This window comes from Phallusia mammillata, chromosome 7, assembly GCF_965637545.1.
Source record: "Phallusia mammillata chromosome 7, kaPhaMamm4.hap1.1, whole genome shotgun sequence".
NCBI lineage: Eukaryota > Metazoa > Chordata > Ascidiacea > Phlebobranchia > Ascidiidae > Phallusia > Phallusia mammillata.
Window position 1 is genome coordinate 23,375,891 of NC_137258.1, and position 16,062 is coordinate 23,391,952.

Below are 16,062 nucleotides of genomic sequence, written 5' to 3' on the forward strand. Positions count from 1 at the left end.
GGTATATTTCGAGCATGTGCACAGCAAGCTCCGCGAAATCTCTTTTGTTTTTAAAAAACGCATGGGGAAAACCCGTTTTGCGCTACTCGCTTCAGTGATTTCAAGTTTGCTCCACCTGAACAAGTCTGAACAGGACCTAACGATGGAAAAGTTCACGTTTTTATGTTTTGTGGATGTTAATTAGCAGTTGGAGAATAGGTTATACTGTTACACAGCGTTCCATTTCCATGCACGAAAAATTAAATTGCAGCGGCCACCCATGTGCGCAAATTTCGTGTCGAAACTGCAATGCCGATTCGATACAAAATTGAACACGTAAAATTAATTTACAGATCTCTGTGTATGTATCACATGCTACGTTGCGTTTTGTGCGTTATGTTGCCTTGTCATAACTACACATATAGATGGACGATTTGTGACGTGACTTTCATAGCTGTTACGTCCAAGTTAAGCAAGATTGAGTACAGAGTAATATACGTGTTTATACCCTGCCAATATCCGCGAAACGCCATCTACAAACCTTACCGAGTATCGTGGTGTGGTTTGATCACGTAAGGAACCTCCTCAAACTTTGCCACCCCACAAAAGAAAACTTGTTTTAAAAATCGACGCCTGTGGCCATACCATATACCCCATTACCCCTAAAATGGGTGAAATTTGTAAATTGGACGAAATTTTCTAGTTTCCTAAAAGGTTATAGTTTACGTGCAATGGCAATATGTGCTAAGCCACCCTTCTAGTTACTATAGCTTCTCGTAACCGATATAAACGTCAATATTTTTTAGGGTATATCCGATCACATTGCTTCTGATCCGTCGTTCCAACACACTGACATCGACAACACCGATGCAATCAAGCACAAAGACAAAAACACAACGGACAATAAACCAAATGACTCACCCACATCAGTATTGCTACCGAGTACATCTTATGCTACACGACGACAGACACGTCGACGCCGGCGCTTGAATCGCAATGCCAGATCAGCTTTTCCGTTCTTGTCCTCGCTCGCTAGCGCCCCCGGCGACGGTTTGGAACCTCCAGGACTTCCACGACAAGCGAGTCTGAACGCTAGATGTCGCTCTGTAGCTACACGCAGTATGAATCGGGCTCTGAGGGCGTTGGACAGCATGTCTGGCAGGTAAGATTAAATGGGAACAAAGCAAAGTCAGTATTAGGCACAAGTACTCCAACCCATTGTTACGCGACAGAGGCTCATGGACGCCATTTTGTGTCGAAAATACTACGGCGCGTATAGGAAAAAAAAGATTCAAATTGTTTTACAAACTGGAGAGCTTCTTTACATTTAGAACCTGTGAAATTGTTGGTGATGATGTTTTGTGAAGTACATTAACAATAATTATTTTAAAAAGATAAATAAACAAAAACTTTGTCTCCAAATAATCAGATTTCTGACCTTAGATACTTGAGTATATCTTAGTGCAACAATATATGTACCATTTTCCTGCACAATTTCCTTTGCATGTTCGTAACTTTCACTTGGGGGAAATTTCCCACTGGTTAAGAACCAATGATTATAGATTGTTAAAATCAAATTCAGCCATTTCTACAATATTTTAATTTTCTATTTCCCACTTTTTTCAGTTCTCGCATTTCTTCGTCAAACTCACTTCGCATGGAGGATATTTTCTCCACTGAATTCGATCAACTTAAGGACATGGGCTTTTCTGTGAAGCAAATTACAAAAGCTTTCAACGAACAGATGCAAAGTTCTTTGCCTTTTTCGTTAACCCGATCAGAAAGTTTTACCACTGACCATTTAGAGGTACAACTTTCATGTATCATGCTTTAGTTTTTTAGTAAAGTACACAACCTATAATATCAATGTTTAATGTTTATTACTTTATACTAGGCTTTAATGTCTATTTTTCTGGTACATTTAATGAAATATTTATGCTACCTAATATCATCGTTCAAGGGTAGACTTAAATGTCCATTTTTCTTGTACTAGTCTTCCACAATCGGTGTGTTACTTGCTGCAGGTGGACCAAACGCATTACGTAATGGTTATATTGTCTGCAAAGGCGTTTGAATAAGCTTAATAGCTCGCTAAAGTATTTCACTGCAGTGCTGTGAAGCGACCATGTGGAACTCTATGATCTATTCTTACTTTATTTCTGAGCAGATGGTTCGGTGCTATTTTTGTACGACCTAACAATGTGACTAAGAATCACGTAGTGTTTTACTTTGAGTTGTAAAGTAAAAATAGCTTATTACGCAACAAAGACTGTAGTCTTGAGTGCACGAACATATACGTTGCCACTTGTCACCTCAAAATTAGTGAGGGATAAATCTCAGTCAGTCATAAAAACATAACAACAATTTAATTCAGTAGGAACAAATGTGATGTTAACAGAAAGAATCATAGAACATGTTAGCTAACCGATTTTCCTGTTTCAGAATATCATCAGTCGATTGTTGGAAAACTCAGCTGATTTGTCTACAAGCAGTGATGAAGATATGCAAGGTAAATTTGAACAAACCTGTTTCTTAAACGTTCACTGTTTTTTGTTTAATTCATTGGCACAATTCAAAAACAAATCTTGGTGCTTTACAAACGTACCTACCCAGATTAATTTACAGGGGTTTAAATATTTTGCCTTTCTACCTTTTTTAATGAAATTTTCTTGCACTGCTTGCCTAAAATGAAAGCAGAAGTAAATAAAACTATGCTAACTTTCATGTAAAATTGACAACTTTTTTGCAAATTTAATGGCATAGTTTGTAAAAATGTGCAAAAATATTCTTAACCATACCAAAACTTTACTTTTTGCAAATACACTGCTTGAATGTTGACACCGTTTTTCTTAAATCCTGCCTTGGCACTTTGGAGCCTTAGGGAATACACGTACCTTTTGTTAAGAACCGCTGACACATTCGGTTTCACGATACAATCATACGAATTTAGGTATTTGTGTAAAGTCAAAAAGTTGCGTTTAATTCATATCACGAAACTACTATTCAAAAATCTTACCGACGGTAGAGCGCGAGACCCTATAATACTCCTGTCGTGGGTTCGAATCCCACCGCAAGCTAGATTTTTTAGCCTGTGCGTTACAATAAGAGAATGCTCGAAGGCCCGCTTGATTCGGTATTACGCCTCCTGTGGGCCTGTTGTATAATCCTATGCACTTAATTCCACGCAGAACACTCAGCAAGCTCTCCATTTTGGTCGATCGTCCACGACTCCCTCTCATCCGAAAGCGAGTCCACCGTGGAGGGTCCATCAGAGGAGGATGGGGATGACTTCGGAGTACTGGGTGATTCCTCCAGTATCAGTGTGTCCCCGACACCTAGTGGTGATCCTGGATCAACATCACTCCTCTCGCCTCCTCTGACAGCCTTCCGGAAGAGGAATGAGTTTGAGAGTGTGGTGGATTATTCCGAGTATGTGAGAGATCATATACAAGTGAGTAGAATAAATTGATCAATGTCTGATTCTATTTGAATAAGGTGGAAACTGATGATGCTTACAAATAGGCTAAAAATCCGCTATTCTTAAGTAATTGTGTGTCCTCTTCCCTGAAGGTGGCGCAACGGAGCTTAGGCGTTTGCAGTGGCAAAAATTGCTAAGTCAGCGTTGCGCCACCTATCGGAAATACCCAGATCTCTGGTGTGAGTTCCTCTGTTAGTAGCTCTAACGATTCCTGTAGTCTGTTATGAAATTACAGTTATGACCCTCACAGTTAAACTCAAATAACTTAAGTCAAAATAAAAATTTTATATTTATATTTCATAACTTATCTAGTCGTTTTTGCCTATTTGATATCAAAACCTTAAAAAACGTATAAAACTTGAAACAGAATAACAGTAAATTCAGTTATCAAAGTACATAAACTAAGAGACTAATACTTTGATACTCGTGCATTGTTTGGAATTTGTAGTGTTTGCGCAAATTTTGCAGTAAAAATTGATATACTAATCTTCCTAACTTCCAGAGATAAACACAACCATGTTTTCCACACACAGGTTGGAATGATGGTCTGCTGTTGTGAAGCTTACGAAGAAGTAGCAGAAGGAGATTGTGGACAAGTAGTGAGACTTGATAAGGACGATTTACACGACCTCAATGTACAGGCTACCTGGATCAACAAGGGCGGTTCATACTGGGTAAGTCTGTCCTCTATTTAAACTGGACATTACTTTAACAAACTTATCTCCGTGTTTAATTGACTGGTTAAATGCACCCTACTAAAATTAGACATTTCTTTAGACAAGATAAATAGACATTCATAACATTCATAAAAAATCATCAAACTTGCTGTGGGATTTGAACTCCGAATCTAAATGAAATTTTAACAAGATCCCGAGACATTGAATGCCTCTGCTTGCCTTGAGATTAAAATTTGGGCAAATGGTCTATATTATCATCCTGGTAATATTTCTCAAAGAAAAAAATGATGTGCATTACCAGTATTAAGTTAAACACATATGTTCCATTATATACTAATTATATGCAACAATACTGTGCTAATCATCAATAATTTGTACCTCACTTTTGGTTAGGTATTTGTGTTGCCTTAAGAAGAAAGGCCTGTTTGTTTTTGTTGCGGTTTTGGGCTTTTTAGGGGTAACGTGGGTCTTGATATCATGAATAAATTACTTTTTTTCCAGGTGCGTTATGCTCACGTTGAGTTGATGGGATATGTAGAAGACGCCCACCTCGATATATTTAAAGACAAAGTTCCTAGAAGACAGGTTCTCATTGGAGACAAGGTATTCCCGTTGTTTGTACACATATGTATAAAATACTTTCGTTTTGAATGAAGGATATGTGAGAAAATGAACGATATGTGAGAAAAAATCGTTAAATTTAGGACATAATGCGGGTATAACTGAAAGCTAAGTCGATTCTGGAAAATAGAAACTTCAATTCGCTCGGATTTTGTATTCAGAATGTGCAATTGACCGAAAATTTTGAATTTATCTAATATTAGGCCAAGTTTAGGATTCAGTATGCAGTATAAAATAGAATATGGGAACAGCGTAATTGTGTATATGGAAAATCAATTCAGTGATGCAAGCCAGTCGAACCCGAATTAGGCCTGTTAGACTTGCCAGTGTGAAGTCAGGGCCGAATCAAGTCTGTTTTATTTAAACTTAACCCTCCGATCAAAAAAGCCATGTCTTACTTACAACCAACCCTAGGCCACTTTTCATGCTTTTTATCATCACCTTCTCTTAGGTCCGGGTCAAGGCAAGTGTTTCGGTCCCACGTTACAAGTGGGGCTCTGTGACGCACGCAAGCACCGGCAACGTCACTCACTTTTCAGCCAATGGGAAGGACGTCACGGTTGACTTCCCCGAGCAGCCGCACTGGACAGGACTCGTCTCCGAACTCGAACTCGTTCCACTTCCGCATACCGGAGTTATTTGTAACTCGTGCCAGGTTTGTGAACTTTTTGGTTTTTCTCCTGCTAGATCAGTGGCTATTAACACGTTTTAGGCCATGGACCACCAGCGGAATTAAGAGTATCATGGACCCATTCTAATTTCAGTTGGAAAAAAGTAAACTTACACAACAATAATTTTGAGTTAAAATCTACTCTTTCAATTAAACAAAATTTTCCAAAGTAGTACTAACTATACAAATGAATGACTGCTAAACATTTTGGTCTAAAAATACAGTGGAGGTGAAATTCAGCCTGACCTTATCACCAGTTATAGTGGAGAGTCTATGGACCACTAAAAACCTAACAACAAATATGAGTTGAGAACTTACCACTTTCCACATGGACACAACTTAGTCGAGGTGTTTGGGTTTATCGAAAAAAAGTATAATCACAAAACAAGTACCGCAAATAGCTGTATAAAAACAGGGAAAAAAAAGTCGGGTCCTTTATTCCCCGCCGATTAGCGGATATGCTTGGGCCCTGAGAGATACAATCCAAAAAATATAATATATGAAAAAAACAAATTTGCATGAAACTTAGTCAAGGCTATATCCTAGACATGTTTATAGACAATAAAAGCAACAATTGTATGAAGTTAGGGATATCTTTAATATTAACATTATTTTCATTTCAGACGAACCCGATCACTGGACCTCGTTACAAATGTGACGTATGTCCGAGTTTCAACATGTGCGGCACTTGTTTCCTCAAGGTGGCGCACGCGTCCCCTCGCCATACGTTCAGTATGATATCTGAACCGGGGGCTGTCCCTGTACTGGCCGGACCATCCAGGGCTGTTACATCGACCCTCAAATTGCGTCCAACCCGAACCACTTCATCTGATAGCTTGTTACCAGTGATAAACCTAGGTAAGATTGAAATATGCTGACTAAGTTATAAATTGAATTTTGAGCATATCTTTTGAATCTCTAAGTTATTTTGCTCATATCTGAAAACTAGTGTTTATGCTTGGGGGGCCGGCTCAAATCGGTATAACCCCCTTAATGGGCCTGGCGTACTATGATATTTTGAATCTGCATGCTATTTTGCTCAAATTTGGAAAGTAGAGTATTCAATATCTCTAACTGTCATTAAAAACTCAGTATAAGGCAGAAGACTGTTGAGGCTTCTTAAGCTTTTAATATGGAACTTTTTACAGTATATATTTTGAATCAGTAAGCTATTTTGTACCTATCTTGAAACTTGTGTTTTGATTGTTAACTGGTTAACTGTCACCAAAAACACAGTATGTAGACTGAATGCATCATTCACATATAATAAGCAGACAGCAAATTTTGATTATTACATTAGTTTTATTTGAATAAGGTTGTGATGAGTAATATTCAATCACGAGTCACCAAAGCTTTAATCCTGTTGGAGCCAGTGGTTGCATATTCTAGAGTCTTAACCGTCTGTGACCTTTGAAAAAAAGAATGATTCTATTTGAACAAATTAAATTCAAGTTGGAAATGTTTATTTTTTAGTTAAAATCTGTTGACGAACATATAAAGAACAAATATATTTTATCTTCAGTGTCTATAAAGGGCAATAAAACGAACGGTGGAAATCGTTCAATAGTACAAGAAAAGGGAATGATTCCTAGAATCAGTTCGCCAAATTGAACGCAATCCACAATTTGACTAGTCCTCTATATAGTTTTGCAACAAACACGTTCACTTTATTTTTGTCCCTTAGAACCACCCGAGAATTCGAGCAACGAACAGGATTTCAACTGCTCAGTAACAACAGTTGAAGTCTCGTCGGGTGGCGACACCTGGCGTCACATGGTTGACGGTGATTCGACCACTTACTGGCAGTCGAGAGAAAGTGGAAGCCCTCCATGGATTTTGCTGGCGATAAGACCAAACAGAGCAGTGGTGATGCTAAGTTTGCAGGTCAAATTTTACTATATATTCCTGAATGCCCAGTTGTGGCATCGAACATATTTGGTGAGGCATGGCCTTTCAGCGTGTTACTACCAAAAACTGGAGTGCCGTTAGATGGCTCGAATAGCCAAAACGGCCTATCTTTTGTCACCAGCTGCACTGACGACACCTTATAAGTCGAAACAGTCTGCACTGCCTTTAGATTTCCAAAGCGTTGTTCGGAAAACTTGATTTGTTGCACCATCTTTAATTATTTTAAGCAAGTTTAGATTAAATATATAAACTGTTGTAGTTACTAGTTAGTTGTCCGTGTGGGATCAGTTGAAAACATTCTTTCCTTACTTTAACTAATTCTGTTTTATTGAAACAGCTGTTTTTAAAGACTGGCACTTTTGCTACTGCAATATATCTTGTGTCATTTATAGGTTGAGCCATCAGATTATCACTACAGACCGAGTGTGATATCGGTGTCTGTCGGTCAAACCATGTACGGGATGCGAGAAGAGAAGAAAATAACGATTCCTCCAACATCCAAAAACATCCTCCTCCTCAACGACTGTTCCCAGTATTACCGCTACATCAAAATCCATGTGAACAAGATATATAAGGCCGGCCTTAACTGCAAGGTTAGAGAATGTACCTCACGGTTAAAACTCTGTATTCTGGTAGCATGACGTCAAACATAAATGACGTCATGGGAGTATGACGTCAAACATAAATGACGTCATGGGAGTATGACGTCATACATAAATGACGACACTATGGGTTCCGCATTTAGGCGTTGGCAATGACGTCACACTTACATCTTAACGACAACGCATAGAAAAATATTATATTGAGATGCTTGTATAGTAATTAATCAAACTTCACTATGGAAGCATCTCTAGTACCTCTGCAAAAGATTTGAAATTCAATTGAATGTCGACAGAGTCCTAATGACAACACATAGAAAAAGATTATATTGGGTCGCATCTATAGTAAATAATTCTATAGTTCTATAGTAAATAAAAGTGCCTAAGATTGGAAATTCAATTTAATGTCGACAGATTCGAGGGTTGAGGGTTCAAACCCGGTCTCTTGACGCAACAAAACTTCTTCACCGTTCCGCTGGAGACTTTCCTTACCTTGTGTCGGATTCAGACGAGGAACAATCAACGTCTGTAAGTAAAATGCTTGAATAGTTGCCTTTGTCCGTATTTTTCCCTTTCTGTTTAATACTGGTTTGTTCCATGCGTTTGATCAAGAAAGAATGATTCAAAGTTATTTGCAAATACTCTACTTGATTTTTAAATAAAAAAATGATACGCGTTGACTGGAATTCCAGGGGATTCGTTTAAACGAAATATAATCGAAAAAAATATCAACCGTTTAACCGGAATTTCGGGTGATTCGATTAACCGGAATTTCGGGTGATTCGATTAACCTGAATTTCAGTTGATTCTATTAACCAGAATTTCGGGATGGTTCCATTAACCGGAATTTCAGTTGATTCGTTTAACCGAAATTTCGTTTGTTGTGTTTCAGGTTTGCAAGTCCAACGAACGCCAGAAACCTAACGATTCGAAGTCAAAAGTATTTGTGTGGGGATTAAACGACAAAGATCAGCTTGGTGGCATGAAAGGGTCAAAGTTGAAACTTCCGATGTTTTCAAGAGATATATCCGCACTCAAAGTTGCCCAGATAGTTGGTGGATCGAAAAGCTTGTTTGCTCTGACCACTGATGGCAAGGTGAGGTGAAGTTTGGTAAAAATATTGCAGTGGTTTTTCGTTTAAACCGACTTTCGGCAGATTCACCATTGAGCTTGTGTGGTTCTGTTGGTGTAGCGCGAGTCCCGGAAAGACTCCTGTCGTGGGTTCAAATCCCACCGCAGGCTAGATTTTTGTAGCCTGTAGCTTGTCATGTGGAAGGGCTTGATTCGGTATAACGTTTTTAATCGGCCTAGCGTACTATGATTTACAGTGGTTTTATGTTTAAGTTCAGAGTTACAGAGTTGTAAGTCAGGCCGGACTTTTCAAGCCAAGTTGCTTTGAGTTTAAATAAAGCAGGCTTGATTCGGGTCCGACTTCACTCTAGGCCTTTTTTGTGCCGCAATTTTACGAACTTTCAGGGCTAATTTAGGCGTTGTTTTAAAAATGTTACAGTTCTGGTCAGGTTTTTGGCTTGCTAATAACTCTCTAGGGTTGGGAGAGCGGGATTTTAACCCACGACCGTTGCATGTCCTCGTGTGCTCTGGGTATTTTTTTGAGTAAAAACATATGTCCTTTCTATAAACAAACTATTGCTGCCAGTCATAATGTATAAACGAGTATTGCTCTTCCAGCAGTTTTATAATAAACAACCGACGTTCCATACGAGACACTTTCATCAGGATAATAGCATATGTTAAAAGACAAATTTATTAAAAAGCAACAAAAAACACCAAAACAGCTACAACAAGCTTGTGCAGTTAAATTTCCATCCCAATCTGTTCAGGTTTATGCTTGTGGGGAATCAACAAGCGGTCGACTGGGTCTTGGTTTGCAAACAACTGGATACATCAGCAAGTTGTCACCAGTTCATATACCAGGACATGTTAAGAAGGTTGCGGTGCATTCAGGTCTGACTGAAAATTTTGAAATATCTTGTAAAATGCTTATGCTGCTTTCGTTTGAAACTTAACTGATTTTACTTTTTTATGTTATGAGTTTTTGTGGCTTGGTGCTAAAAAGGTTTTTAAATCAGATAGTTTGACAGCACACATAACGGTAAAACTTCAGAATGAAATATACTGGTAAAGTAGGAAACGTGTGTTGCTATTAAATGCTTTATTAAACAAAATTATTTTACTTGTATTTTATTTTTCTGGCAGCACTCTTTGAATTACTTTTCAAATCCTTGATAAAAGTACCTAGGTTGTATAAACCTAAACTATACAAAAAACCCCCCATAAAAGTGTCAAATAATGGTTTGTGCGTTCAGGTGGACGCCACGCTATGGCGCTTACTACTGAGGGGAATGTTTATTCATGGGGAGATGGTGACGAAGGAAAACTCGGTCACGGGAGCCGAGCGGACTGTTTGACTCCACGCAAGATTGAAGTGAGTCAAATTTGTACATGAAAATCGGTTGTCAATACTTAACTTATCATTACATAGCATTGAGGTGCACAGATGATATATGTCAGTGCTCTTCAACCTTTTTTGGTTTGGTGAACCCTTTTAGTTGTTGTGACGAACTACAGAGGCTCATTTATACATCAGTTGAAACCTACAACCTTTTTCTAATATCCTGAAGGTCAAATATTAATGGTTTATTAAAAGTTTGTGATGCACCCTTGTATACCTTTTCGTACTGGTGCACCCCATGCATATTTTGGTGCACACCGGTTGAAGAGCACTGATATTTGTGACATTTACAAGCTCACTCATACGTGAAGTAAAGTAAAGGCTAACAAGAACTGTTTGTACCATTTTTTTCGTATGTTTCAAAAATATGCTTCTTGAGTCACTTTAAAGCGGTTGACTTAATATGGGATCCATAAACCTGTGGGGTACGTGTGTATCACTGTGCTGTAATTGGTTCTTAAAGTATTCGATGACCTATTATTGTTACAATACATCAGTTTAGAACTAGTTAAACAAGCAAAACCATATTTTGTTGACCTTTCCGTAAAGTTGTGATGCGTTTTTATTTTGTCGCCGTCTGTGATTCCACAACGGCGAGGAAAAGGAAAAAAAGTTAAATCATTTTTTTATTATTTTCTAGACTTTCCCGGAGAAAGTGATAGTCGATATTTCATGTGGAAGTGGACACAGCGCAGCCATCGGTTCAACTGGCACTTTATACACGTGGGGACATGGGGTTTATGGAAGACTTGGACATGGAAATAATCACACAATCCTAAAACCAAAACCAGTAAGCTGTCAGACTGTGGTTGTTTTTGCTGAATTAGCTTTTTTACACTGTTCATTTGTTCCTAGTTAAGTCAATAATACAGTATTATTTTAGTGTTTACATTACAAAAAGTTGGGTTAAAACGTTATACCCGCTTTAAATACGTGGATATGTTTTGACGCTATGGTGGTAAAAACAGTAATGTGATTCAATAATGCTTTGTCACTGTTAAATTGTTGCCTTATTCAAATAGAATCATAAGCAGACGATTAATAAACATCATTACAAAACATTCACACATTAGTTGGCATAGAAACACTTTTAAAGTAAATGCCAATTTAAACTTTAACTGTAAATAAACTGTAGCCGAACAAAGTATAAGGTCATGCAAGTTGCCACATTGACAAAATACGTCAGTCATGAAACTTTAGTCTGGCCCAAACAAAATAATAACTATTAAATTTAGTGGGGGAGCAAAACTAATGTTAACTGTCATGTATACTTTTTCTACCAGGTTCAAGCATTGAAAGAATTGCAAGTGGTTCAAGTGGCTTGTGGGAGTAGAGACGCACAGACGTTATGTTTAACTGCTGATGGTCAGATCTTTTCATGGGGAGACGGAGACTTCGGTAAACTTGGTCGAGGCGGGAGCGATGGATGTTCACTTCCCAAAGTTATTGATCGCTTTGCTGGGCAAGAAATTGTCAGGATTGGTAAGTTGATGTAAACGCCGTTGAGGTTTGTTTTTTTGTCACAAAGTGGACGACATTTGAATATAATTAACTTTTTTTTCAAAGGATAATCAAAGAAATGGAAAACTAAAATCGGTTGTGATTACCGTTTTTTTTATATGTCGATAAATCTTTTTCCTAAAAATGTACGGGTTTGATATGTAACAAAAAAATATGTATACAAGAAAATTTGGGTTTCAAATCAGACAAATACAAACACATGTATCTTTATAGAAAGCAATATGTTATTTTTAAACGTTTTGTTAAATGCTTATGCCATCATTATTGATTAACTACTACAGCACAATCCTGGTTTAATACAATGTCAAATTAACCAATCTTTGCTATGCGTTATACCGGAATATGTTGTAAACGAAAGTTTTTTTGACTAATGTTAAGCTTCTATTTCTTTCTATCAGTACCCAACAAAATGGTTTTTGCAATTAACCGGTTCTGTCTAAAAAAATAAGTTAAATGTTTTATTTAAATTTTTAAAAACTCAACCGTCATTTACTTTCAGAATGTGGGGCTCAGTTCTCGCTTGCTCTCTCCAAATCCGGTCTGGTGTGGACTTGGGGCAAGGGAGATTACTACAGACTCGGTCACGGCTCAGATCAACACGTGCGGCGCCCCCAAGTGGTGGAAACGTTGCGTAATATGAAAATCGTGGATGTGGCTGTTGGAGCGCTTCACTGTCTGGCTGTGACCGATACTGGCCAGGTTAGTGCTTTGTTTGAATTTTTTTAGGTGTAGCAAACTGTTATAGTACTTATGTATTTATTAAGTATTTACATTCAAAGCAGGTTTTTGGTTCAAAATTCTAGACTAGAACGACCGTTTTAAAACTGGTCTTGTCTATGTTTTTATACGTTTGCGTTCTTCTATTTTCGGTCCATTATTGCCTAAAGTCCTTATGCATAGTTTTTTGATTATTTTGCGTTTTTTGCCAGTTTTTTTTCGTGAAGACAGTAGTGAAGCAAAATCAATCGTTTTTCTAACTCCTAACTAACTTGGTTCACAAAGATCTTCATAACTGTTTGAAAAATTCTGGTCAAAGAGGCTTATCATTTATAGCAATATTAAGTAACAACCTAAACCTTTGTGATCCCTAGTAAACTGTTTATTTAAGCTGCTACAACTCACTTTAAATCAGTGGTTCTCAAACTGTTTTGTTGTCGGGGCCAAATTGTATTTTTTAAGTGTGTAGGGAGCCGCAAAAAACGAAACCTTAAGAAAATCACTAAAGATTATGACTTTGAAAGCTAAAATAGGAATGTTTGGTGGTTTTCTGAGGTCTGGTGCGAGCCGCAAAATAAGTAGTTGGGAGCCGCATGCGGCCCCGAAAACCGAGTTTGAGAACCACTGCTTTAAATCCCTAATAAAAACTTAACGTTAACAGGGTCAGAAATATCTTTCCCTCAAACAGAAAACTAGTCTTCGTTTACCTTGTTTGTCACTTCAATTTTTTCCCACAGGTTTATGCTTGGGGAGATAATGATCACGGTCAACAAGGCAACGGGGACACAAATGTCAACACGAAGCCAGTACTGGTGAAAGGATTGGAGAAGTTCAAGATTAAAACTGTTTCGTGTGGATCGAGTCACAGGTAAACTTGAAAATACAAACACAATGTGTTCCACTTATTGCGAAATAGTGTTACTTTTATGAAATAAATATTATATGTATAATAAATAGTCATAAAGTTTACTTGTAGCCAATTTGTAAAACTTTTCATTGCGATTAACCGGACTAATGTAATTGACCGTATATGTATCTTAACGAATGATGAGATACAGTTTTTTTTTTATGCACCAAAACGAAATTTGCGATAACTCCGCTTGCCATTAAGGGAAAACGACATGATTTTTGAAAAACTTGGCTTATCTTGAGTTGACTTTTGTAATTAATTTTTGTAAAATGTAAATTATTCTTGAATATTTCGACCATCCAGTTCTAGCTTTAACCAGGATTTAAAAACGTCGTATTTTTTTCAGCATTGCTTGGACAGAGACTGAAAACGAAATAAGACAAGATTTTGAGCCGGTCAAGTTCTCCAGTGCATCAGACAGTCTTGGAGCTTCTTATCTTACCAAAGAGACTTCGAACAACACAGAAGAAGATGAGGACCCTCCTGCAGCATCCGGGAGCAATCATCACTATCCTCTGCAAAGAGTTGTTATGTCTTCTCTAAACAACAACAATATACAAGCCTCCCTGGATCATATGCTCTCTGCTTTACAGGTCTGCAGCAAATCCTTTTGTGGTTGTTTTTGCTGAAACATTACTGTGTTTGTTAAAACAGCTCTTTAATAAGCAAGCTGCAGACAGTGTACGCCGTTTCGACTTATAAGCTCTTGAATGTTGTACATACTAAAATAATCCAGCTAATGTATCAGAAACTTTGTTAAGCTGGTGTCTTTTTTAACTTGGTGCAGCTTTAGTAATGTACACATTCGTTTCAGATAAACTATTTTTCAATTAATATTGTCGCATTTTTGTCGTTTTTAGTTAAATTTCCAAGTCCCTTTGTTTTTTGATAATACGTTTAAACACTTTGAGTTTGAATTTAACATGAAGTCCAAACCGAATATTTTTTTCTTACAACACAGATTAAAGTCGCTCGGTCTCTTGTCTGCACTGCTCTTGCTCCGAACAATTCTACAAAACCTGCTCCAACATCAAACAATGAGCCTCTGGACGGAGCGACAATCCCACCTCCTGATCTCTCAAAGCAAGAAGATCAACATCCAGGATCAATTTCCTCCAGAGAAGATCAGACAGACAAGCCAGGAACATCTTCATCATCACATCTTCTCTCAACTCACATCACTTCATCCGAGCACTCTGTCTCTTCTCTGGTGGCTGAGACTATCACATCCACTGAGGAGATTGCACCTCCTACTCCGCAGAAGATTGCAGATGCACTCAGCTCCGCATCTTTAAAATCGGATGTTGTTATATCTGATGCGGAGCGCCTTTTAACACCAACATTGAATGAAGAAAATGCTGAAATAATTTTTGGTAAAGAATTATGGGATTTTGGTTGCAATTTGTGTCTTATTTTGCATAACATATTAATGTTGCTTGTTCCAGATTTTTTGAAACTTGGAATATCAGGTCGACTTTCAAGTATTAAAAGTTGCATTCCTCAAGTTTTGTTGACACTGATGAAGAATAGCCATAAGGTTAGGGTGAAAATAGTTTTTTTGTGTTTTGGGACAATTGCATAATTTTGTTATGGACGTAAGTTTTTCGAAATAGTAAAGATTATCTTCCAACAACCTTTTTAAAGCACTGCAAGCTTGTCTAAAAAAATGAAACTTATTCAAATAGAAAAGTTATTTTCAAATTAATTGTTTTTCAGCACTGTGAGCTTATCCGATAAAGATGTCAACAAAAAGACCTATTTAAATAGAAAAGAATTATTCTAATGTTAATCCTTTTAAACTTGTCTAAATGAGACTTATTCGAATCAAAAACATAATTTAAACTTTTTCACTTTCTTATCACCGCCTAGTATGTTCGAAAAAAAAAATTATTCAAATAGAAACAGAAAGTCAAACAAATCTTATTTTCCCAGCACTGCGAGGTCGTACTGGGAAGATGTGTTAAGGAACTTGAACTTGTAGTTTCCTCCACAAAAACCCAGGCAGCCGAGATGAGACCGGTTGTACAGGAGAGTTCACATCCTTATGCTGATAACACGACTACTGAGGGGCACGTTCACATTCCTGGTACGTATAGCGAGAAATTATTCCCAATTATGATTACCAAACTGTTAGTGATATGTCAACGTCTTCCTTGTTGTTACACAAGCTTACTTCATTTTAACGCTGTATTAAACCCCAAGTAATATGCAAGTAAAAATGAATTTCATTTTTTGGAATATAACACATGTTTTTTTTCTGGCATATTTCCAATTAAACACACTCTTGGCAATATTTTCAAATCGTGTAATGGCTCCATGCTTTTACATTGAGATAGTAACACTGCGTCACCAGCCTTGCGTCATAATAAAGTTGCTTGGCTGTTGTTAATCTTTTTCCTCTGTGGTTTGTGCCCAGTTGTGACATCGCACAGAATAGGTGAGGCACGTTTTTTTATCCTGTTACTCCCAACAAACTAGGGCGCCGTTAGATGGCTACACTAGCTAATAC

The 16,062-nt window shown here is 37.6% G+C and overlaps 1 protein-coding gene across 1 annotated transcript in view; it reads left to right on the top strand.

Moving 5' to 3' along the window:
* LOC145239586 (E3 ubiquitin-protein ligase HERC2-like) overlaps positions 1-16,062 on the top strand; it is a 68,591-nt gene that overhangs the window by 36,869 nt on the left and 15,660 nt on the right. Inside the window, exons 47-68 of the mRNA XM_080102949.1 lie at positions 786-1,141; positions 1,606-1,786; positions 2,422-2,488; positions 3,168-3,430; positions 3,991-4,131; positions 4,636-4,737; positions 5,207-5,410; positions 6,049-6,283; positions 7,110-7,309; positions 7,726-7,926; positions 8,347-8,460; positions 8,825-9,028; positions 9,774-9,897; positions 10,260-10,378; positions 11,046-11,195; positions 11,689-11,887; positions 12,426-12,625; positions 13,381-13,511; positions 13,900-14,146; positions 14,515-14,926; positions 14,999-15,090; positions 15,486-15,639. Coding sequence (XP_079959075.1) covers positions 786-1,141; positions 1,606-1,786; positions 2,422-2,488; positions 3,168-3,430; positions 3,991-4,131; positions 4,636-4,737; positions 5,207-5,410; positions 6,049-6,283; positions 7,110-7,309; positions 7,726-7,926; positions 8,347-8,460; positions 8,825-9,028; positions 9,774-9,897; positions 10,260-10,378; positions 11,046-11,195; positions 11,689-11,887; positions 12,426-12,625; positions 13,381-13,511; positions 13,900-14,146; positions 14,515-14,926; positions 14,999-15,090; positions 15,486-15,639 — 4,096 coding nt within the window. The remainder of the gene's footprint in view (positions 1-785; positions 1,142-1,605; positions 1,787-2,421; positions 2,489-3,167; positions 3,431-3,990; positions 4,132-4,635; positions 4,738-5,206; positions 5,411-6,048; positions 6,284-7,109; positions 7,310-7,725; positions 7,927-8,346; positions 8,461-8,824; positions 9,029-9,773; positions 9,898-10,259; positions 10,379-11,045; positions 11,196-11,688; positions 11,888-12,425; positions 12,626-13,380; positions 13,512-13,899; positions 14,147-14,514; positions 14,927-14,998; positions 15,091-15,485; positions 15,640-16,062) is intronic.